Source organism: Salmo salar, chromosome ssa21 (assembly GCF_905237065.1).
Source record: "Salmo salar chromosome ssa21, Ssal_v3.1, whole genome shotgun sequence".
NCBI lineage: Eukaryota > Metazoa > Chordata > Actinopteri > Salmoniformes > Salmonidae > Salmo > Salmo salar.
Genome location: NC_059462.1, coordinates 6,580,729 through 6,605,378, shown reverse-complemented (window position 1 = coordinate 6,605,378; position 24,650 = coordinate 6,580,729). Strand labels below are relative to the sequence as shown.

Here is a 24,650-nt window from a genome sequence, read left to right as displayed (position 1 = left end):
ATGGATCATAATCTAAATACATTTACTATGAGTTATACTTTGAAGAACTTGAGTTGTAAAACAATAACTTGAAAATACTTACATGCCATGCTTTTGACTTTCATTATAACCTTGTTTACGATCTGTTTATTATGTTATGTAAATAAATAGGAACAATTTATGAAGAATGACAACAACCTTTTATTGCAATCTGGTTTCTTTATTTTCTTTCAACACAGGAACATTCCAAAATGTGTAACTCAAGAGTATTTATTCATTAGACAAATTTAAATAGTATCATCAGAATGTCTATTTAGAATTATTAATTAGGCTTTGTGATGATATTGAAGATTATACCATGGGCCTCTGTGTCTCAGTTCGAAGTATAACTTACTGTGTTTGACCTCTGAGACACAGAGGCCTAGAGTCTGCCCTGTAGATAATCATTGCTTTCTGCAATGAAGAGTAAAAGCCAGGATGGCCCACAATGCAAACAGGCTGTTTTGGTCCTGCATCTTCTGGTGACATATTGAAAACAGTACAACAATGATATAGCAAATGAAGATGTGTGATGTACATGTCTTTTGTTTTAATAATAACGCAGCCTACACACCTGTGGAAGTTTGTCACTTTCAGGGTCCAACACCAGCCCCAAATGACAGGTTGAATACCATGAGCCTTTGTTATTATGTTTTATTTTAAAGGGGTAAGGGGTGGGCTCTAGACAATTCTATCAGCCAATCAGGGCTGTATATAAATACACCATCTATACAAAAGTATGTGGACACCCCCTTCAAATGAGTGGATTTGGCTATTTCAGCCACAACCATTGGTGACAGGTGTATAAAATCGACCACAAAGCCATGTTATCTCCAAAGGCAAACATTGACAGTAGAATGGCCTAACTAAAGAGCTCAGTGACTTTCAACGTGGCACCATCATAGGATGGCACCTTTCCAACAAGTCAGTTCTTAAAATTTCTGCCCTACTAGAGTTGCTCCGGTCAACTGTAAGAGCTATTATTGTGAAGTGGAAACGTCTAGGAGCAACAACGGCTCAGCCGCGAAGTGGTAGGCCAAAAAAGATGACTGTCATGAACTCGGATACCTTCTGCGCCTCGGCCTGTTGTTTCCAAAGTTTTATTTTGTTCATAAATGTTTGTGTCAAAACCTGCTGGTTTGGACTAGATGTTTACCAAGTGGAGCCCCCTTCACCTGGAATAGCTTATGAACGTTTTCAGCACTGTAGAAGGTGTGGTTATTATGCTCTTGTCCGGGACAATATTGACAATCCGGAGTACCAATATGGCAAGTGTTTGCTTGCGGAGGATTTCAGGAATGAGGTGGATATCCTTAGCAACCAAATTTCAATTCTGCGCGAACTTATGGGGAAAATGCAAATTGGAAATTTCTCATTCTCAACTCCTGTGGCTGGGCACCGCTCGGGTTTGATAGATGTATCCCCGCCTTGTCATCTGTCCCTATTCAAATGGCCTGTGCTACCTGGAAGTTGCCTGCCAAGGATGTCGTCTCCATCTGCTTCTCCTCAATATTGTAGTGGAATAGACTTTGAACAGCAAGAGGATTATTCCAAACAGCGCTGGTCCCATGTCACAAATTGTGAAAACCAAAGGCAGCGGCATGATAAATGGACGAGAGTGTCTGCGAGAGGTCCGGAGCAGATCGACATGAAGAATAGCTTTGCCGCCCTGGTGCCTGATCTACCTGCACCTTCATCGCTGGGACTGCCTGTGTCTGCGACAGCTGTGCTGATTCCAACTACACTGACTCCAATAGCGGCTTCGTCGTCGAGTTCGGCTCCTTTCCCTCTCTCTGGATCTGACAGGGCTCTGCATGCTGTGGAAGGTCTGGACCTATCGCCGGGAGCTGCGGGTGTACGCTATTCTGCTTCTCGTGGGCCCCTGAAATGTTCCAAGAGTTGTGTGAGGGGTAAGAATGGGTGGATTTCTCCATCCCCTTCTCCAGTCAATGTATTGGGCAGTTCAATGGTGAGAACTGTCTTAGTCCCTGGAGCAAAAACATTATGTTATCCAGGAGCATGAGAACATCAATAAACATCTCCCAAACATCTTAAACCTGCATCAGGAAATTGAGTCTATCATAGTTCATGTGGGATTCAATGACATTATAAAGGGCAGCTCAGAACAGCTGAAGATGGATTTTAAAGATCTGACTGAGTTTCTGCTTGACACCAACAAAACACCCCATAATATCTGGCCCTGTGCCTTCCCTAAATCGTGGCATTGAATGTTTCAGCAGACTTTTAGCCCTCCATAACTGTCTCCTTGACAATTGCAGCTCTGTGGGTGTAACATTTATTGACAATTTTGATATCTTCTGGAAACAAAGCTTGTTTTATAAGGAGGATGGGATCCACCAAAATCATTTTAGTTCCTGGATACTTTCACAGGATTAGAAGGCTGCGATGAGACAATGACTTATCAATGACCCAAGGCCAGCTCAGTTAATCCCTACCGTTGTGTCGCTGAGTTGTCATAATGCTTCAGCAAATTTACATTATCCCAGGGGCGTTGGTAGACACAATGGAGTTACCTAATTTCTGTCCCTCTAACTGCCCTGAATGCCTCTGCTGATCCGACAGCTATTGTATACAGTAATCATGTGCTTTTGAACCAGAGTTATACTGTTACCACTGAGGCGGTGTGCCCTAGTAGGAAGTCCACTGTGTGCAGCCCACCCTTCACTAACACAAATAACATGAGCATGTTTACTTCTGCTAAGCTTCCCAGTAAAGCAATGAAAACAATCAAGCATCCCAGAAAAGTGCTAAAAATAGCCCACATGAACATATGTAGCTTAATAAACAAGGTTTATGAAATCAATAATTTTCTAGTAACAGATGACATTCATATTCTGACTATCTCTGAAACTCACTTAGATAATACCTTTGATGATACAGTGGTAGCAATACATGGTTATATTCAGAACCACATTCCTTTAAAGCTTAGATACAATCTAATGTCAAATAATGATGAAGTAATATGGCTACAGGTTCATCTGCCTCACCTAAAGCCCATTCTTGTGGGAAGCTGCTATAGACCACCAAGTGCTAACAGTCAGTATCTGGATAATATGTGTGAAATGCTTGATATTGTATGTGATATCAACAGAGAGGTATTTTTTTCTGGGTGATTTAAATATTGACTGGCTATCATCAAGCCGCCCAATCAAGAAAAAGCTTCAAACTGTAACCAGTGCCTGCAACCTGCTTCAGGTTCATTCAACCTGCCAGCATAGTTACAAACAGCACAGGAATGAAATCATCAACATGTATTTATCGCATCTTTACTAACGCTGCACAATTTTGCTTTAAAGCAGTATCCCAATCCATCGGATGTAGTGATCACAATATTCCAAAGGCTGGGCCTAATATAGTGTATAAGAGGTCATACAATACGTTTTGTAGTGATTCCTATGTTGTTGATGTAAAGAATATTTGTTGGTCTGTGGTGTGTAATGAGGAGCAAGCAGACACTGCACTTGACACATTTATAAAATTGTTTATTCCAGTTACTAATTCTCATGCACCCATTAAGAAAATGACTGTAAAAACTGTTAAATCCCTGTGGATTGATGAGGAATTAAAAACATGTATGGTTGGTATTGGTATTTTATTAGGATCCCCATTAGCTGTTGCAACAGCAGCAGCTACTCTTCCTGGGGTCCACACAAAACGTATAACATGACATAATACAGAACATTTAATAGAAAAGAACAGCTCAAGGACAGAACTACATCAATTAAAAAAATACATTTAAAAAAGGCACACGTTGCCTAGATATCAATACCAATACATACACACAAATAGGGGAGAAGCGTTGTGCCGTGAGGTGTTGCTTTATCTGTTTTTTGAAACCAGGATTGCTCTTCATTTGAGCAATATGAGATGGAACGGAGTTCCATGCAATAATAGCTCTATATAATACTGTGCGCTTTCTTGAATTTGTTCTGGATTTGGGGACTGTGAAAAGACCCCTGGTGGCATGTCTGGTGGGGAAAGTGTGTGTGTCAGAGCTGTGTGTAAGTTGACTATGCAAACAATTTGTGACTTTCAACACATTAATGTTTCTTATAAAAAGAAGTGATGCAGTCAGTCTCTCCTCAACTCTTAGCCAAGAGAGACCGGCATGCATAGTATTTATATCAGCCCTCTGATTACAATGAAAAGCAAGATGTGCCACTCTGTTCAGGGCCAGCTGCAGCTTAACTAGGTCTTTCCTTGCAGCACTCGACCACACAACTGAACAATAATCAAGATAAGACAAAACTAGAGCAAGAGGGATGAGGCAAAAGGAACAGCAAATAAGTGTGGCTGCATAACCGATTGGCAAATATACTGCAAATTGACAAATCATGTGATTAAACTGAATAAAAAGAATAAACTATACTATGAAACTTTATAAATGATTTAAAGAATGATAGTAAAAAGCTTTGGAGCACCTTAAAACCTGTTAGGGCAAGGGGGCAGTATTTGCACGGCTGGATAAAAAAAATGTACCGATTTAATCTGGTTACTAATCCTACCCAGTAACTAGAATATGCATATACTTATTATATATGGATAGAAAACACCCTAAACACCCATATTCTAGTTACTGGGTAGGATTAGTAACCAGATTAAATCGGGTACATTTTTTTATCCAGCCGTGCAAATACTGCCCCCTAGCCCTAACAGGTTAACCGACTGTTCCTAGGCTGTCATTGAAAATAAGAATTTGTTCTTAACTGACTTGCCTAGTTAAAAAAAAAAAATCAATTCACTGGCCAAACAGAGAAGCTATGTCTGGTAAGATGGGGGGGTGTGTCTATTTGTCAATAACAGCTGGTGTGCGATGTTTAATATTAAAGAAGTCTCGAGGTATTGCTCGCCTGAGGTTGAGTATATTATGATAAGCTGTCTACCAAGAGAGTTCTCAACTATATTATTAATAGCAATCTATTTACCGCCACAAACTGATGCTGGCACTAAGACTGCACTCAACCAACTCTATAAGGCCAGGGACATTAATGCAGGCAAACTTAAATCCGTTTTTCCTCATTTCTACCAGTATGTCACATGTGTAACCAGAGGGAAAATAACTCTCGACCACCTTTTCTCCACAAACAGAGATGCATACAAAGCTCTCCCCCGCCCTCCATTTGGCAAATCTGACCATAATTATATCCTCCTGATTCCTGCATACAAGCAAAAACTAAAGTAGGAAGTACCAGTGACTCGCTCTATACGGAAGTGGTCAAATAAAATAAAATAAAATTGTATTAATCACATGCGCCGAATACAACAGGTGTAGACCTTACAGTGAAATGCTTACTTACAAGCCCCTAACCGACAGTGCAGTTTCAAAAAATACGAATAAGAATAAGAGATAAAAGTAAGTAATTAAAGAGGAGCAGTAAAAAATACGAATATATACAGGGGTGTGACGGTACAGAGTCAATCTGCGGGGACACCGGTTTGTTGAGGTAGTATGTACATGTAAGTAGAGTTAATTAAAGTGACTATGCATAGATGACAACAGATAGTGGCAGTGGTGTGGAGAGGGGAGGGCAATCTGAATAGTCTGGGTAGCCATTTGACTAGATGTTCAGGAGTCTTATGGCTTGGGGGTAGAAGCTGTTTAGAAGCCTTTTGGACATAGACTTGGTGCTCCGGCACCGCTTGCCGTGTGGTAGCAGAGAGAACAGTCTATGACTAGGGTGGCTGGAGTCTTTGACAATTTTTAGGGCCTTCCTCTGACACCGCCTGGTATAGAGGTCCTGGATGGCAGGAAGCTTGGCCCCAGTGATATACTGGGCCATTCGCATTACCCTCTGTAGTGCCTTGCGGTCGGAGGCCGAGCAGTTGCCACAACAGGCAGTGATGCAACCGGTCAGGATTCTCTTGATGGTGCAGCTGTAGAACCTTTTGAGGATCTGAGGACCCATGCCAAATCTTTTCTTTTTATTATTTTTTTTGTTTCGTTTTTTGGTAAATATTTTCTTAACTCTTCTTGAACTGCACTCTTGGTTAAGGGCTTGTAAGTAAGCATTTCACGGTAAGGTCTACACTTGTTGTATTCGGAGCATGTGACAAATCAAGTTTGATTTGATTTGCTGCCTTGGCAGCAGCTAACGTGGATAATAAATACAAATACAAGCTCACAGAACAGGACTGGCGAGTGTTGAAGCGCATAGCAAGTAAAAATCGGCTGTACTCGATTGCAACACTCACTACCGAGTTCCAAACTGCTCTGGAAGCAATGGCAGCACAAGAACTGTTCGTCGGGAGCTTCATGAAATGGGTTTCCATGGCCGAGAAGCCACACACAAGCCTAAGATCACAATGTGCAATGCCAAGACTTCTGCTGGTGTGGTGTAAAGCTTGCCGCCATTGGACTCAGGAGCTGTGGAAACGCATTCTCTGGAGTGATGAATCATGCTTCTCCATCTGGTAGTCCAATGGATTAATTGGGGTTTGGTGGATGCCAGGAGAACGCTAACTGCCGCAATGCATGGTACCAACTGGTCATAGGAGGAAAAATGGTCGGGAGCTGTTTTTCATGGTTCGGGCTTGGCCCTTTAGTTCCATGGAAGGGACATTTTAATGCCACAGCATACAATGACATTCTAAACGATTCTGTGCATCCAACTTTGTGGCAACAGCTTGGGGAAGGCCCTTTCCTGTTTCACGGGGGCATTACAATTGGAACACCGAGCCAGGCCTAATCGCCCAACATCAGTGCCAGACCTCACTAATGCTCTGGTGGCTGAATGGAAGCAAGATTGCAGCTATGTTCCAACATCTAGTGGAAAGCCTTCCCAGAAATGTTGAGGTTGTTATAGCAGCAAAGGGGGACCAACTCCGTATTAATGCCCATGATTTTGGAATGAGATGTTCGTCGAGCAGGTGTCCACATACTTTTGGTTATGTAGTGTATATTCAAATTTGTATCCCCATGCCCACACAGTCTGACTGAGCATTTCAGTGGCTAAAGCAGGCCCAGGGAAATAAATTATAACAAGTTATAAAAAAAAATAATAATAAGTGCACAAAGTGATGATTTAAACATTTAAATTAAAAAGACAGCATAGGGCTTTAAACAAAAGATTTTTCTCTGAGCAATTGTATTAGTATAAAATTTTAAAAAATCCTGTTTATTTGAGCATACAATATAGCTCACTATTTTTATTATTTATTGTATACAGTCTTTTTTGCTCATCTCTATCAAGGGTGGCAATACATTTGGATCCCACTGTACATTAGAGTCAATGGGATCTCGATTATGTTGGATCTCACCCCAAGGGCACGGCTCTCATGTTGACTACTATGGTAACAAACCAAGGTCCTTGGTACATTGATGCCTTAGGACTGCAATCCTAAGACCAAGGTCCTGACTCACAGCAAGACATCCTCCAATTGATAAAAAATGCTATTTATGCCATGTTCTCTCCTTCCCTGTTCCCCAACACAGGTTTGGATACCAGCCCCCCGGCCAGTACTCATGAACTCACAATTCCAAATGATGTGAGTAAAGGACAACAGTAGGATAAACTACTAATGAACCGGTATCAGGGTCAACTCATTTTAACTCTCCGCTCAGTAGATGAACAGTAATTCAAAGAACTTCCCCACAAGATACCTTTTACTGTGAAGACAAATATTAGTTAACACAGACATACAAAGACTTAAAAATGCTGCCTTGTAACACCATCAACTTTCAATGACATGAAAAATACCTCATGAAAAATGAAACATTTCTCAAATTACTTTAAATGAATTTCTTGTAGTTACTGGGTTTCAATGGAACTGACCCTGCAATGAGCCAATGATGTCGCACTGCTTTCATGATTGAGCTTTTTAAAGCTCAAATCAATGAAAGCCAGCCCAAGGCTTCTGTTCCAGGTTTCCCAGTTAAGAACCGCTGCCATTTCTTCCCAGCTAATAGGCTGCATAATCGGGCGCCAGGGAACCAAAATCAACGAGATCCGCCAGATGTCTGGGGCGCAGATCAAAATCGCTAATGCCATGGAGGGCTCGTCGGAGCGCCAGATCACTATCACAGGAACCCCCGCCAACATCAGCCTTGCCCAGTACCTCATCAACGCAAGGTAACCTCTTACCCACCGCCAACATCAGAGCGCTGACACTAATAATGCTAATGCACGCAGTATGCATTGTTAGCATGAGGCCGAATCAGTGACCTCCAGTACATTTCCGTGGGAAATGGTTGTCTGTGGAGGAGTCCCTTTGTACAAAGAAGCCTTCTGTCAAATGCCTCCACGGCTATTTCTGGCATCGATATGAGTCATAATGTGTGATGGCAGTTAGGTGGCAACAGACCTAACCTAATGACATGTTTTATTGAGATTAGACAGCAATTGATTCAATTTTGAAAATGTTGTGTCATTATTGACGAGGATTATATAATTATTATGATAGATCTTTCATGGCAGGCTGCTTTAGGTTAAATGTCACTGCTCTGGCTAATGACTGAGCCCAGTAGAAAACACATCCACCTCAACACAGGTAAATAACACATAAATTAGGTAGCCTAGTGTTTAGGGCATTGGGCCAGTAACTGAAAGGTTGCTGGATTGATTCCCTGAGCTGACAAAGTAAAATTCTGTAGTTCTGTCCCTGAGCAAGGTAGTTAACCCACTGTTCCCCGGGTGCTGTGGATGTTGATTATGACAGCCCCCCGCAACTCTCTGATTCAAAGGGGTTGGGTTAAATGCAGAAGACACATTTCAGTTGAAGGCATTCAACTGAGTAGGTATCCCCCTTCCTTCTCTGTGTTGAAATCAAGCTCTTTATTTATAGATAAATCTAGTAGGCTATTACAGAGGATTCAGCCGTTGTGCGTCCCAAATGGCAGTCTACTTCCTATATATTTAGGGAATAGGGTGCCATTTGGGACCGAGACTTTGTCTCAGCACAAAGTCCATTAACCTTTTACATAGAAGGGAATCTGACCCTGGTGGTGGTTGGTAGCATCTACTCCTGTATTTGCCAGAGGCAGTATAGCCAGGAGCTGAGCAGTGTATTATACAATATTGGAGATCAAATTTGTATTTTAAAGTTCCCTTATGCTCTCCCCTCTCTCCTTCTTCTCACTGTCCTCTAAAACCACTCTTTCATTATCACAAAACAAAATAAAAAGCTTTTTCCCATAAAGTTTCAGAAATGTTCATATAACTTATCTTCAAAGTTGGGTCATGGTCATTAGAGCACGGAGAACAAAGGCCAGGTAGTCTGTCCCTGTTTTAGTCAGTTTTCTTCCCTTGGCACCTAATGAACACAACCTTGAAATGAGACAGTGTCAGGGGTTCAGTCCCAATCCATATGCTTCAAGCCTTACTGATACACACAATTTACAACATGGGGGCTTTGTTTTCTGTGACTTCTTTCTTTCAGGGTTTGGTTTGCAGAGAAGCGGTTGGAAAGAGACTAATGGCTATTGCTTTCCCACAATTCCACTGACAGGTTCAGGGATGTGGCTGCCATGTGGAATGACCCGTCATCCATGACAACATCCTGAGGCCCAAATCTGGTTCCACAATCAAGAAGCTAACAGCAGCAACTGTCTCCCCAATAACCCCATGTATACTCCCACAGAACTTAATGGCTACCTGATTCCTTTAGCACTTGACACTTAAGGTTTAGCAGCTTTGAAGAGGCTAAAGAGGCTATTTGTAAAGCAAAGTGAAAAAATTTGACTTGAATTCTGTTCATGTAATGTAAAGAGTTACGTATAGTGTTTCAGCATGCCGACTGCTTAGGATAATTGTTACATAATTTTTCTGTTTGCTAGGTCAGAGATAAGTTTGCAGATTCAATCTTGTAGTTAATTGTCAGGCAAGTAAAAACGGATAAAAAGTGGAAAACAAAAAAATATTGCTATTCAGATTGCTACTGAGCAATGCTATTGGCCATGAGTCTCGAGTGATGTGATGCGTTTGTGAAGAGATATTGTTGTGTCAAATTTGGAATGAAAAGGAAGTGCTTTTTATGTAAATAGTAAGGAGGTTTCGGAGGTTCTCCATTTTGCAGGGAGACTTAAATTATTAAGTCAACAACTTCCATTGTGATAGAGGACTACGTTTGAACTCACACTATTCTTAGCTCAAGAGACTTAGGTGCAGGTTTTTCAATTAGGGAAAATCCAGAATTACCTGGAAAATTTGGGATTGGTTTTAATCAAATTGCATCATAAAATCCATATGCATGACCAATATACAATAGTAAATGTAACATGGAGACCTAAAAGCCAGAATGCTGCAGAGTTTCACTGTTGTGCGAAAGTGTCCAATCTCAGAAAAGTTTTTTCTCTTTTTTTTCTATATTTTCCCTTCCCCCTTCCCTTCTCCCCTCTTCCTTAACTATTCTAGGCTGACGTCTGAGGTCACTGGAATGTGAACACTAATTTCTACCCATCATTCTTCACTGCATCACACGACCCTTGTGTCAATGGCATTGCACGTTTTTTTTGTTCTCTGTATTTATCTGTCCTGCGCCTTTCAGCGGTCCTAACTAATTTATTTTATGTAAAGTAAACATGATACCCACACTGTTAACATGATTCTCCTCACCTGCCCTCAACCGACTATTCAAAGGACACTTTATTTTTGGGCATTATCATGTGTTTTACTGTGAATTCAGTTTATTTAATCATTTTAAAACACAGCTATCGTGTCTATGCTCATGATATATGCAGGGTTCGAGAGAGACTAACCATCCCAGAATCGTCCCGAAGTGCAATTTCAAACGCCCCAAAAAAGAAAATAAACTGTCCCAAATTAAAATATGTGTCTGTTTTTAATGTTTGCTTTGCTAACATGGGTCTAGGACCAAGGTAATTCACAATGCTTTAATAGTAGGCTAATAAGTGTACTATTGAAATAGGCTAGGACAGTCAACGGAGCCAGAAATTCACATCAGAATGTTTGCCTCGAAAAATGCATACATTGGAATAATATCTGAATATATTTTGCATAAATAATTACATGGCAAAGTTTTGGGTGATATGTGCACAGTAAATCTTGCTGGGGCAAATTACAATTTTTATTTAGATGCATGTCAACAAAGCCACTACACAACACAACACTAAACAATATATTACTTGCACTATAGGGTGACAAACTGTGCCCACAAACTGTCAGGGTCTACAGTGGGGGAAAAAAGTATTTGATCCCCTGTTGATTTTGTACGTTTGCCCACTTACAAAGAAATGATCAGTCTATAATTTTAATGGTAGGTTTATTTGAACAGTGAGAGACAGAATAACAACAAAAATATCCAGAAAAACGCATGTCAAAAATGTTATAAAATGATTTGCATTTTAATGAGGGAAATAAGTATTTGACCACTCTGCAAAACATGACTTAGTACTTGGTGGCAAAAACCCTTGTTGGCAATCACAGAGGTCAGACGTTTCTTGTAGTTGGCCACCAGGTTTGCACACATCTCAGGAGGGATTTTGTCCCACTCCTCTTTGCAGATCTTCTCCAAGTCATTAAGGTTTCGAGGCTGACGTTTGGCAACTCCAACCTTCAGCTCCCTCCACAGATTTTCTATGGGATAAGGTCTAGAGACTGGCTAGGCCACTCCAGGACCTTAATGTGCTTCTTCTTGAGCCACTCCTTTGTTGCCTTGGCCATGTGTTTTGGGTCATTGTCATGCTGGAATACCCATCCATGACCCATTTTCAATGCCCTGGCTGAGGGAAGGATGTTCTCACCCAAGATTTGACGGTACATGGCCCCATCCATCGTTCCTTTGATGCGGTGAAGTTGTCCTGTCCCCTTACCAGAAAAACACCCCCAAAGCATAATGTTTCCACCTCCATGTTTGACGGTGGAGCTGGTGTTCTTGGGGTCATAGGCAGCATTCCTCCTCCTCCAAACACGGCGAGTTGAGTTGATGCCAAAGAGCTCCATTTTGGTCTCATCTGACCACAACACTTTCACCAGTTGTCCTCTGAATCATTCAGATGTTCATTGGCAAACTTCAGACGGGCATGTATATGTATTCTTGAGCAGGGGGACCTTGCGGGCGCAGCAGGATTTCAGTCCTTCATGGCGTAGTGTGTTACCAATTGTTTTCTTGGTGACTATGGTCCCAGCTGCCTTGAGATCATTGACAAGATCCTCCCGTGTAGTTCTGGGCTGAGTCCTCACCGTTCTCATGATCATTGCGACCCCACGAGGTGAGATCTTGCATGGAGCCCCAGTCCAAGGGATATTGAGGGTTCTTTTGTGTTTCTTCCATTTGCGAATAATCGCACCAAATGTTGTCACCTTCTCACCAAGCTGCTTGACGATGGTCTTGTAGCCCATTCCAGCCTTGTGTAGGTCTACAATCTTGTCCCTGACATCCTTGGGGAGCTCTTTGGTCTTGGCCATGGCGGACCGTTTGGAATCTGATTGATTGATTGCTTCTGTGGACAGGTGTCTTTTTTACAGGTAACAAGCTGCGGTTAGGAGCACTCCCTTCAAGAGTGTGCTCCTAATCTCAGCTCGTTACCTGTATAAAAGACACCTGGGAGCCAGAAATCTTTCTGATTGAGAGGGGGTCAAATACTTATTTCCCTCATTAAAATGCAAATCAATTTATAACATTTTTGACATGCGTTTTTCTGGATATTTTTGTTGTTATTCTGTCTCTCACTGTTCAAATAAACCTACCATTGAAATTATAGACTGATCCTTTCTTCATCAGTGGGCAAACATACAAAATCAGCAAGGGATCAAATACTTTTTTCCCCCACTGTACATAAAGCTGTCCCAACAGCAGAGCTTTCTTTTCAGCACTATGGACTGAATCCTTACCACCGCTACACCAGGTTATCAGCAGAGCCTTGTCTGGCAGCGAAACAGTTAATTCAGCCTCATGTACTGCTTAAAAAACATAGCTGATATGGCTGACTTGCTTAAACAAATGTGGTTTCTACTGACAATTGAGATGTACAAACTATGGCATAACGGAATGACGATCGGATAAGAGGCAATCCGTAATTTCGATTAAGACATTAACTAACCGATCTAGGATGGACGTAGTCAATATAACTCTTTGTTCAGCATTTTTTAAATGTACAGCGACAGAATTCAGAACATGGGCTGTTATTTCAGTGTTCTCCCTCTACACCAATTCAGAACTGTAGGATAAATAAAGGGGGCATATAAGCAGCCAAGTAAAGCTCCTACAATAATTAATGCCATTTTCATAAAACAGGCTATATGCTACAGGTTCACCACCAAGTCAGAACAGTAGGTTAAGTTATGAGTGGGAATTAGGCTAAGGCACATGGGCTACTAACAGCTTACTACACAACATACACTTAGTATTACTTTCTTAGCTACAGTATACATATCTCGTGGGCATATTACATAATTTATGCAGCAGCATACAAGACATTTTTGGACTCACCTTGTTGTGCTGTGCTCACTTGAACAGGAAGGTGGCGCGGCGGTCCTTCTCGTGGACAAATTTTGTCATCCAACATTGTCATCAAAGTCTGGCATTCTCTAGATTTATGATGCTTTCAAGACAACAAGGTTGAATCATGACATCAGTGATCTTCAGGTCGAAGCTCTAGAAAGAGGCCTTGGAATTCCGATTTGGAAGACCGTTCAAAATGGATTTTCCCAGTCGGAGCTCGTTTTTTCCCCCAAGTTTCCATTTATCTTGAACTCACTGAAGCCTGAAATGTCCCAGTTCCAAGTTTCCAGTTGTTTTGAATGCGGCAGAAGTAATGCTGGATTGACAGCATGGCTAATGTATTCAACTTTTTCTGGCCCATGGTGTGTTGCGAGTGAATATTTATTTGGAAAAGAGACCCTTAAACACAGACTTGGACCACACACCCTCTCCACTGAATAACAGGCTAGTGATTTCTTTGCAATGCTTGCAGTTAGCCACTGATTCCTTCCAAACCACTCATTTACATTACATTTACATTTACGTCATTTAGCAGACGCTCTTATCCAGAGCGACTTACAAATTGGTGCATTCACCTTATGATATCCAGTGGAACAACCACTTTACAATAGTACATCTATAATACCATGCACGTTACCCATCCTATACACACAATACATTACTATTACCCTGCACATTACCCATCCCATCCCATATACACAATACATTACTATTACCCTGCACGTTACCCATCCCATATACACAATACATTTCTATTACCCTTCACGTTACCCATCCCATATACACAATACATTACTATTACCCTGCACACTACCCATCCCATATACACAATACATTACTATTACCCTGCACACTACCCATCCCATATACACAATACATTACCCTGCACGTTACCCATCACATATACACAATACATTACTATTACCCTGCACACTACCCATCCCATATACACAATACATTACTATTACCCTGCACGTTACCCATCCCATATACACAATACATTACTATTACCCTGCACGTTACCCATCCCATATACACAATACATTACTATTACCCTGCACGTTACCCATCCCATCCCATATACACAATACATTACTATTACCCTGCACATTACCCATCCCATATACACAATACATTACTATTACCCTGCACATTACCCATCCCATATACACAATACATTACTATTACCCTGCATGTTACCCATCCCATATACACAATACATTACTATTACCCTGCATGTTACCCATCCCATATACACAATACATTACTATTACCCTGCACGTTACGCATCCCATATACACAATACATTACTATTATCCTGCACGTTACTCATCCCATATACACAATACATTACTATTACCCTGCACGTTACCCATCCCATATACACAATACATTACTATTACCCTGCACATTACCCATCCCATATACACAATACATTACTATTACCCTGCACATTAACCATCCCATAAACACAATACATTACTATTACCCTGCACGTTACCCATCCCATATTTTACATTTTACATTTAAGTCATTTAGCAGACGCTCTTATCCAGAGCGACTTACAAATTGGTGCATTCTCCTTATAATATCCAGTGGAACAACCACTTTACAATAGTGCATCTAAATCTTTTAAGGGGGGGGGGGGGGTTAGAAGGATTACTTTATCCTATCCCAGGTATTCCTTAAAGAGGTGGGGTTTCAGGTGTCTCCGGAAGGTGGTGATTGACTCCGCTGTCCTGGCGTCGTGAGGGAGCTTGTTCCACCATTAGGGTGCCAGAGCAGGGAACAGTTTTGACTGGGCTGAGCGGGAACTGTGCTTCCTCAGAGGTAGGGAGGCGAGCAGGCCAGAGGTAGATGAACGCACAATACATTACTATTAGCCTGCATGTTACCCATCCCATATACACAATACATTACTATTACCCTGCACATTACGCATCCCATATACACAATACATTACTATTATCCTGCACGTTACTCATCCCATATACACAATACATTACTATTACCCTGCACGTTACCCATCCCATATACACAATACATTACTATTACCCTGCACACTACCCAACCCATATACACAATACATTACCCTGCACGTTACCCATCCCATATACACAATACATTACTATTAACCAGCACATTACCCATCCCATATACACAATACATTACTATTACCCTGCACATTACCCATCCCATCCCATATACACAATACATTACTATTACCCTGCACATTACCCATCCCATATATACAATACATTACTATTACCCTGCACATTACCCATCCCATATACACAATACATTATTACCCTGCACATTACCCATCCCATATACACAATACATTACTAATACCCTGCACATTACCCATCCCATATACACAATACATTACTATTACCCTGCACGTTACCCATCCCATATACACAATACATTACTATTACCCTGCATGTTACCCATCCCATCCCATATACACAATACATTACTAATACCCTGCACGTTACCCATCCCATATACACAATACATTACTATTACCCTGCACGTTACCCATCCCATATACACAATACATTACTATTACCCTGCACATTACCCATCCCATATACACAATACATTATTATTACCCTGCATGTTACCCATCCCATCCCATATACACAATACATTACTAATACCCTGCACGTTACCCATCCCAAATACACAATACATTACTAGTTTGTTTGCGGCTTTATTAACTCAATGATTATTTAAAAAAATGTATATTGTTTGCAAACTGATATGCAACACGTACTGTATTAATGTCAAAATAACATGCAAAACAGGCAACCCCCCTCCAAAAAAAAGAGACCAAAAAATATACAAATATATGGATTGCCACTGCATGTAACAGTGTTATCACCTACAGCATGATCAAGCAAGTTAATGTTTGACAGTTTACTAAACAACAACAACTGATTTAGAACCACAGAGTTACCACAAGTCACAGGAGTACTGCCTCCGCTATTCCAGCACCATTTCAACTTAAACGTTTAAACATCATCAAATCAACAAGGCTATATACTGTTTGCTTAGTTTAATACACTGAAAACAAACTTAGACACCAAAAGTAATTTTGCTGCATGTGGACAACCCACAGTTGAGCTCACCGCTGATTGGCTGATTCTTTCAACACTTTCTTTTTTTACAAGGGAGGTCAAATGCTTGCTGGCATCAATCAATCAAACACTATTGTGGCAACATGTTTTACTCTTTTGGTCCAGACAGCATCACATAAATGGGATACACATACTGAGACAGAGGGGCGCTGTTTCACTCGCTCAAGTGATTTCTCCGGTGAGATTCAGCCTCTTGCTAATTGACGGAAAATTATGAAAACAAAGAGAGAGACAAAATATATATTATTTTATTTATTACATTTTTTTATTGGTCAAATATTTGGAGAAGCCTGGCTTCCCTTGGCATCCATGAATACACAACACTGTCTGTCTGTCTGTCTGTCTGTCTGTCTGTCTGTCTGTCTGTCTGTCTGTCTGTCTGTCTGTCTGTCTGAGTAGCATGTACAGTTGAAGTCGGAAGTTTACATACACTTAATTTGGAGTCATTAAACTTGTTTTTCAACCACTCCACTAATTTCTTGTTAACAAACCATAGTTTTGGCAAGTCGGGTAGGACATCTACTTTGTGCATGACACAAGTAATTTTTCCAATAATTGTTTACAGACAGATTATTTCACTTATAATTCACTGTATCACAATTCCAGTGGGTCAGAACTTGACATACACTACGTTGACTTTGCCTTTAAACAGCTTGGAAAGTTCTAGAAAATGATTTCATGGCTTCAGAAGCTTCTCAAGGCCTACCTTCAAACTTAGTGCCTCTATGCTTGACATCATTGGAAAATCTAAATAAATCAGCCAAGACCTCAGAAAAAAACTGTAGATCTCCACAAGTCTAGTTCATCCATGGGAGCAATTTCCAAACGGCTGAAGGTACCACGTTCATCTGTACAAACAATAGTACGTAAGTATAAACACCATGGGACCACGCAGCCGTCATTCCTCTCAGGAAGGAGATGCATTCTGTCTCCTAGAAATGAATGTACTTTGGTGCGAAAAGTGCAAATCAATCCCAGAACAACAGCAAAGGACCTTGTGAAGATGCTGGAGGAAACAGGTACAAAAGTATCTATATCCACAGTAAAACGAGTCCTATATCGACATAACCTGAAAGACCACTCAGCAAGGAAGAAGCCACTGCTCCAAAACCACCATAAAAAAGCCAGACTACGGTTTGCAGCTGCACATGGGGACAAAGATTGTGCTTTTTGGAGAAATGTCCTCTGGTCTGATGAAACAAAAATAGAGCTGTTTGGCTATAATGACCATCGTTATGTTTGGATGAAAAAGGGAGAGGCTTGCAAGCCGAAGAACACCATCCCAACCGTGAAGCACGGGGGTGGCAGCATCATGTTGTGGGGGTGCTTTGCTGCAGGAGGGGCTGGTGCACTTCACACAATAGATGGCATCGTGAGGAGGAAAATTATGTGGATATATTGAAGCAACATCTCAAGACATCAGTCAGGAAGTGAAAGCTTGGTTGCAAATGGGTCTTCCAAATGGACAGTGACCCCAAGCATACTTCCAAAGTTGTGGCAAAATGGCATAAGGACAACAAAGTCAAGGTATTGGAGTGGCCATCACAAAGCCCTGACCTCAATCCTATAGAGAATTTGTGGGCAGAACTGAAAAAGCGTGGGCGAGGAAGGAGGGCTACAAACCTGACTCAGTTACACCAGCTCTGTCAGGAGGAATGGGCCAAAATTCACCCAACCTATTGTGGGAAGCTTGTGGAAGGCTACCCAAAACGTTTGACCCAAGTTAAACAATTTAAAGGCAATGCTACCAAATACTAATTGAGTGTATGTAAACTTCTGACCCACTGGGAATGTGATGGAAGAAATACAGCTGAAACAAATCATTCTCTCTACTATTATTCTGACATTTCACATTCTTAAAATAAAGTGGTGATCCTAACTAACCTAAAACAGGGAATTTTTACTAGGATTAAATGTCAGGAATTGTGAAAAACTGAGTTTAAATGTATTTGGCTAAGGTGTATGTAAACTTCTGACTTCAACTGTTTATACATACACAGTACCAGTCAACAGTTTGTACACCTAGTTATTCAAGGGTTTTTCTTTACTTTTACTATTTTGTTCACTGTAGAATAATTGTGAAGACATCAAACTATTAAATAACACATATAGAATCATGTAGTAAGCAAAAAAGTGTTTTAGAAAAAAAACATGTTTATTTGAGAGTCTTCAAAGTAGCCACACCTTGCCTTGATGACAGCTTTGCATCTCTTGACATTCTCTCAAACAGCTTCATGAGGTTGTCACCTCGAAGGCATTTAAATTAACAGTGTGCCTTGTTAAAAGTTAATTTGTGGAATTTCTTTCCTTAATGCGTTTGAGCCAATCAGTTGTGTTGTGACAAGGTAGGGGTGGTACACAGACGATAGCCCTATTTGGTAAAAGTCCATATTATGGCAAGGATAGCTAAAATAAGCAAAGAGAAACGACATTCCATCATTACTTTAAGACATGAAGGTCAGTCAATCCGGAAAATTTCAAGAACTTTTAAAGTTTCTTCAAGTGCAGTCACAAAAACGATTAAGCGCTATGATGAAATTGGTTCTCATGAGGACCGCCACAGGAAAAGAAGACCAGAGGACAAGTTCATTAGAGTTACCAGCCTCAGAAATAGCAGCCCAAATAAATGCTTCACAGTGTTAAAGTAGCAGACACATCTCAACATCAACTGTTCACCAGAGACTGCGTGAATCAGGCCTTCATGGTGAAATGCTGCAAATAAACCACTACTAAAGGACACCAATAAGAAGAAGGGACTTGCTTGGGCCAAGAAACACGAGCAATGGACATTAGACCGGTGGAAATTTGTCCTTTGGTCTGATGAGTCCAAATTTGAGATCTTAGCTTCCAACTGCCGTGTCTTTGTGAGACGCAGAGTAGGTGAACGGATGATCTCCGCATGTGTGGTTCCCACCGTGAAGCATGGAGGAGGAGGTGTGATGGTGTGGGGGTGCTTTGCTGGTGACACTGTCAGGGATTTATTTAGAATTCAAGGCACACTTAACCAGCATGGCTACCACAGCATTCTCCGGTGATACACCATCCCATCTGGTGTGCGCTTAGTGGAACAATCATTTGTTTTTTAACTGGTCAATGACCCAACTCACCTCCAGGCTGTGTAAGGGCTATTTGACCAAGAAGGACAGTAATGGTGTGCTGCAGAAGATGACCTGTCGTCCTCAATCACTTGACCTCAACCTAATCGAGATGGTTTGGGAATAGTTAGACTGCAGAGTGAATTAAAAGCAGCCAACAAGTGGTCAGCATATGTGGAAACCCCTTCAAGACTGTTGGAAAAGCATTCCAGGTGAAGCTGGTTGAGAGAATTCCAAGAGTGTTACTACATGATTCCATATGTGTTATTTCATAGTTTTGATGTCTTCACTGTTATTCTGCAATGTAGAAAATAGTAAAAATAAAGAAAAACCCTTGAATGAGTAGGTGTGTCCAAACTTTTTACTGGAACTGTATATATAAAGAAACAAATTCTATTACAGGCTGTCATTTTGATCATACATTTTCAATCACTTTTATTTTCTTTGTGCTAGGGCAGCAAAAAAATGCAAGGGCCCTTTTTCTCTTAAAGCTGATGTAAAATATGCTGTTTGAAAATGTAAGAGGGGGTATATTTATGGTTGATAATTCGCTTCTTGGAGATCAATATTAGGTACATTTATTGAGATCAGTTTAAACTTTCACATGAATACAATTACTTTCTTTATTTTGATCGGTGGTTGTTATTATGTGTGTGTTTTTTAATAATAAAGTATAATGTTATTATCATAATGCTTAACATTCAGTCATAAACACATTTTTGCTGAGGGTCTTTCTTCAAATATTTATTGGTCGAAAAAATATAAGTTGCATGTTATATGTGTTATAAATTATTCTAAGCTCTCCATAACCTGTGTTACAGTGACATAAGCACAATTTCAAATTGACTCCTAGCCTACATCCAAAGGCTTACTTACGTCTAAGAACTCCAGTAGCTCTGAGAGGATTGGGTTGCTGTAGCATTATCATAATAGCTTCATTTTGCTTTCTGACTGGCTGGATGGAAATTTTGCCATATTGCTTTCGCCTATCCAATCCTCCCGTAGTCAGATCTACAGTAGTGGCTATGGAGAAGAGACTAGCTGTCGATTTGGAATTCAGAAATACAGTACTACCAAGATTTGTTATCTGGCTATTACTTTAACCCCGGGGTCCACAGGCATGTTTCCAAATTAGCACCATTACTCTAGGGGCAACAGAAGTCACATTCTCCCCTTCTCCTCTACTCTGTCACCACTCCTAACTACACAGCACATTTGCAAGTGTTAAAATCTCGGTGGTCAGGTAAAAAGTGTTGTGAATGTTATATCGGAGTGTTGGTTCTTGTGGGGTTAACACCATTGGGATTTAAATTGACACCACATGCCATGAATAAATCAAGTGTTATTTGAATCACAGTAGAATCAACACTGTGTGGTGTTGTTGTTACTCGACTGTGTTGAGTACATTTCCGTTAACTCTCTGAGTGAAAAAGACATGGGCGAGGCCTCATTATCATTCTTCCCAGAATGCTTGGTTGAAGGTAGATTTTTAGAATAGTTTGTTTTAATATCTATGTTTCTGCATGCACATTGATTGATTAATTGATCTTAAACTATACAAAATAATTAACTTTTACTGGACAAAAGTATGTAGACACCCCTTCAAATTAGTGGATTCAGCTATTTCAGCCACACCCATTGCTAATAGGTGTATAAAATTGAGCACACAGCCATAAAATCTCCATAGACAAACATTGGCAGTAGAATGGCCCATACTGAAGAGCTCAGTGACTTTCAACGTGGTACCGTCATAGGATGATACCATTTCCAACAAGTCCGTTAGTCAAATTTCTGCCCTGTGAGCTGCCCTGGTCCACTGTAAGTGCTGTTATTGTGAAGTGGAAACGTCTAGGAGCAACAACAGCTCAGCCGTGAAGTGGTAAGCCACACAAGCTCACATAACGGGACCACCGAGTGCTGAAGCGCGTAGCGCGTAAAATGTGTCTGTTTTCGGGTTGCAACACTCACTAAGAGTACCAAACTGCCCCTGGAAGCAACTTCAGCACAATAACTGTTTGTTGGGAGCTTCATGAAATGGGTTTCCATGGCTGAGCAGCCGCACACAAGCCTAAGATCACCATGCGCGATGTCAAGCGTCGGCTGTAGTGGTGTAAAGCTCGCCTCCATTGGACTCTGGAGCAGTAGAAACACGTTCTTTGGAGTGATGAATCAGCTTCACCATCTGGTAGGTAGGTAGGCAGGTATCATACTTTTGGTAATGTACTGTATATGTTTCTAAACTAATCCAATCTGTAAGGAGTTGGACTTATTGCACCTATTACTGAGATGGTTGTTCCAGTTTAGATGATTTTGGTAGTTTTGTTTGTCATGTCAATATTCCAATTGTTGGATATCCTTACTTTGGCTGGATTCCGATCCAAATTACTAATCATTTCACATTGAGTTGCAAGTCTGATGTGGCCCATGAGCCAAGACTTTCAGAACACAATGTTGAGGATAACTAAAGGCCTGATGAAATGTATAATATATGGTCATAAAGCATTTACTTTTTGCATAAAGGAGTTCTGTATCTATAATTCTTAACCAGTTAGGGCTAGGGGGCAGTATTGACACGGCTGGATAAAAAAACGCACCTGATTTAGTCTGGTTACTACTCCTGCCCAGTAACTAGAATATGCATATAATTATTGGCTTTGGATAGAAAACACCCTAAAGTTTCAAAAACTATTTGAATGGTGTCTGTGAGTATAACAGAACTCATATGGCAGGCCAAAACCTGAGAAGATTCCATGCAGGAAGTGGCCTGTCTGACAATTTCTTCCCCTTCTTGATTATCTCTATCCATTACAGAGGATCTCTGCTGTTACGTGACACTTCCTACGGCTCCCATGGGCTCTCAGAAGGCAGCAAAAAGCTGAATCGTGGCTTTGCAGGCTCTGGCTGAAAAAAAGTAGCAACTCTGGTGACTGTTGACTGGCGAGGCTGGGCTGACACACCTTCAATTGGAAGTCCCAATCAACAATACAAACATTCCCAATACACAAAACTGCCACGTCCTGACCCCAAAAACTAAAACAATAGCTCCATCTGCTGGTCAGGACGTGACACATATATGCTTGCTTTGAAAATGGCTGTGTGATTATTTTTGGCAGGGTACTCTCCTAACATAATCTAATGTTTTGCTTTCGCTGTAAAGCCTTTTTGAAATCAGACAGTGTGATTAGATTAACGAGAGTCTTGTCTTTAAAATGGTGTAAAATAGTCATATGTTTGAGAAATTGAAGTTATAGCATTTTTGAGGTATTTGTATTTCGCGCCATGCGATTCCACTGGCTGTTGACTAGGGTGGGACGCAAACGTCCCACCTAGCTCAGAGAGGTTTTAAGGAATATCATTTATTGAATGCAACAACCTTGTCTCTGTCACTAACAAACAGTCATGAGTGGGTATCCCTCACATTCACTTGAAAGGCATGCTGGGAAATATACAAATAAGGCTTCACAACCTACAATGTTAAAACAATAGCAATGCACAACAGTGGTAGAGGGTACAGTGATGATGGTAGAGGGTACAGTGATGAGAAGAGAGAAAGAGGAAGAGAGGGAGAGAAAGAGGAAGAGAGGGAGAGAAAGACACATTGGTGTGTGTCTGTCTGTCTGTCTTTTTGTGTCAGTCATATATACATTACATGACCAAAAGAATGTGGACACTTGCTCGTCTTACATATTCCAAAATCATGGGCATTAATATCGAGTTGGTCTCCCCTTTGATGCTATAATAGCCTCTGCTCTTCTGGGAAGGCTTTCCACTAGATGTTGGAACATTTCTGCTGGGACTTGCTTCCATTCAGCCAAGAGGATTAGTGAGGTCCGGCACCTCCAACTCTTCCAATGCAGCTATACATAGCTATTTTGTCTATATGGGATGAGAGAGAGAGAGAAGAGAGAAAAAGAGAGAGAAAGAGAGAGAAAGAGAGAGAAAGAGAGAGAGAGAGAGAGAGAGAGAGAGAGAGAGAGAGAGAGAGAGAGAGAGAGAGAGAGAGAGAGGTCATGAGCAGATGAGCTCCCACATTTTTCAGCATGTTTTTAAAAAATAGATCAATTTAGAGTTAGACAAACTTAGATTTTTTGGCAGGGACATATACAGGATGCTACCCTAAACAACAAAACCTTCACTCCAAAACAAAACTCCAAACCGAGTTTAGACAGAATTACCTGGAATTACCTAGAATGCTTCCTTGCTCTGGCAAACAAGCAGAGACCTGAAAACACCATCCAACCTGGACCTGAGTGAGTAATGCTTAGTCTGAAGCAATTTTTTACTTTCAAAAGCCAAGAAGAAAAATACATTACAATGATATATTTTACTTTATAAGGACTGAATGCTAAGTCTACCAACCTTGCTAGGACAAAGAGAATCAACTTCAATTAGTACTGACGTGTGAAGCGAGAGGTGTCAAAGCCTTTGAGCCCAACAAATGGCAGGCTACCCCACCCAGATCCGGAGGCCTGGGTTTTAAAAGCCTGGGTTTTCTGCACATTAACACTAGAAGCTTATTACCTAAAATGGATCAATTGAAAGTGTGGGTTCACAGCTCCAAATCCAGATGTGTTGGTCATTACTGAGACGTGGTTAACCTCTCTGGGCTAGGTGGCACCAAATCGTCCCACCTACGTAACAGCCAGTGCAATCCCGTGGCGCGTTATTCAAAAACCTTAGAAATGCAAAACCTTCAATTTTTTAAACATATGACTATTTTACACCATTTTAAAGATAAGACTCTCGTTAATCTAACCACATTGTCCGATTTCAAAAAGGCTTTACAACGAAAGCAAAACATTAGATTATGTTAGGAGAGAACCCAGCCAGAAATAATCACACAGCCATTTTTCAAGCAAGCATATATGTCACATAAACCCAAACCACAGCTAAATGCAGCACTAACCTTTGATGATCTTCATCAGATGACACCCCTAGGACATTATGTTATACAATACATGCATGTTTTGTTCAA

At 40.9% G+C, this 24,650-nt stretch overlaps 1 protein-coding gene across 2 annotated transcripts in view; it reads left to right on the top strand.

Moving 5' to 3' along the window:
* The window catches only part of pcbp3 (poly(rC) binding protein 3), a 181,562-nt gene extending 170,760 nt beyond the window's left edge, over nucleotides 1-10,802 (top strand). For both annotated transcript variants that reach the window (XM_014163880.1, XM_014163879.1), the window contains exons 14-16: nucleotides 7,472-7,524; nucleotides 7,939-8,108; nucleotides 9,484-10,802. In XM_014163880.1, the coding sequence (XP_014019355.1) occupies nucleotides 7,472-7,524; nucleotides 7,939-8,108; nucleotides 9,484-9,538 (278 nt within the window). In that variant the 3' untranslated portion in view covers nucleotides 9,539-10,802. The remainder of the gene's footprint in view (nucleotides 1-7,471; nucleotides 7,525-7,938; nucleotides 8,109-9,483) is intronic.
* The last annotated feature ends 13,848 nt before the right edge of the window (nucleotides 10,803-24,650 follow it).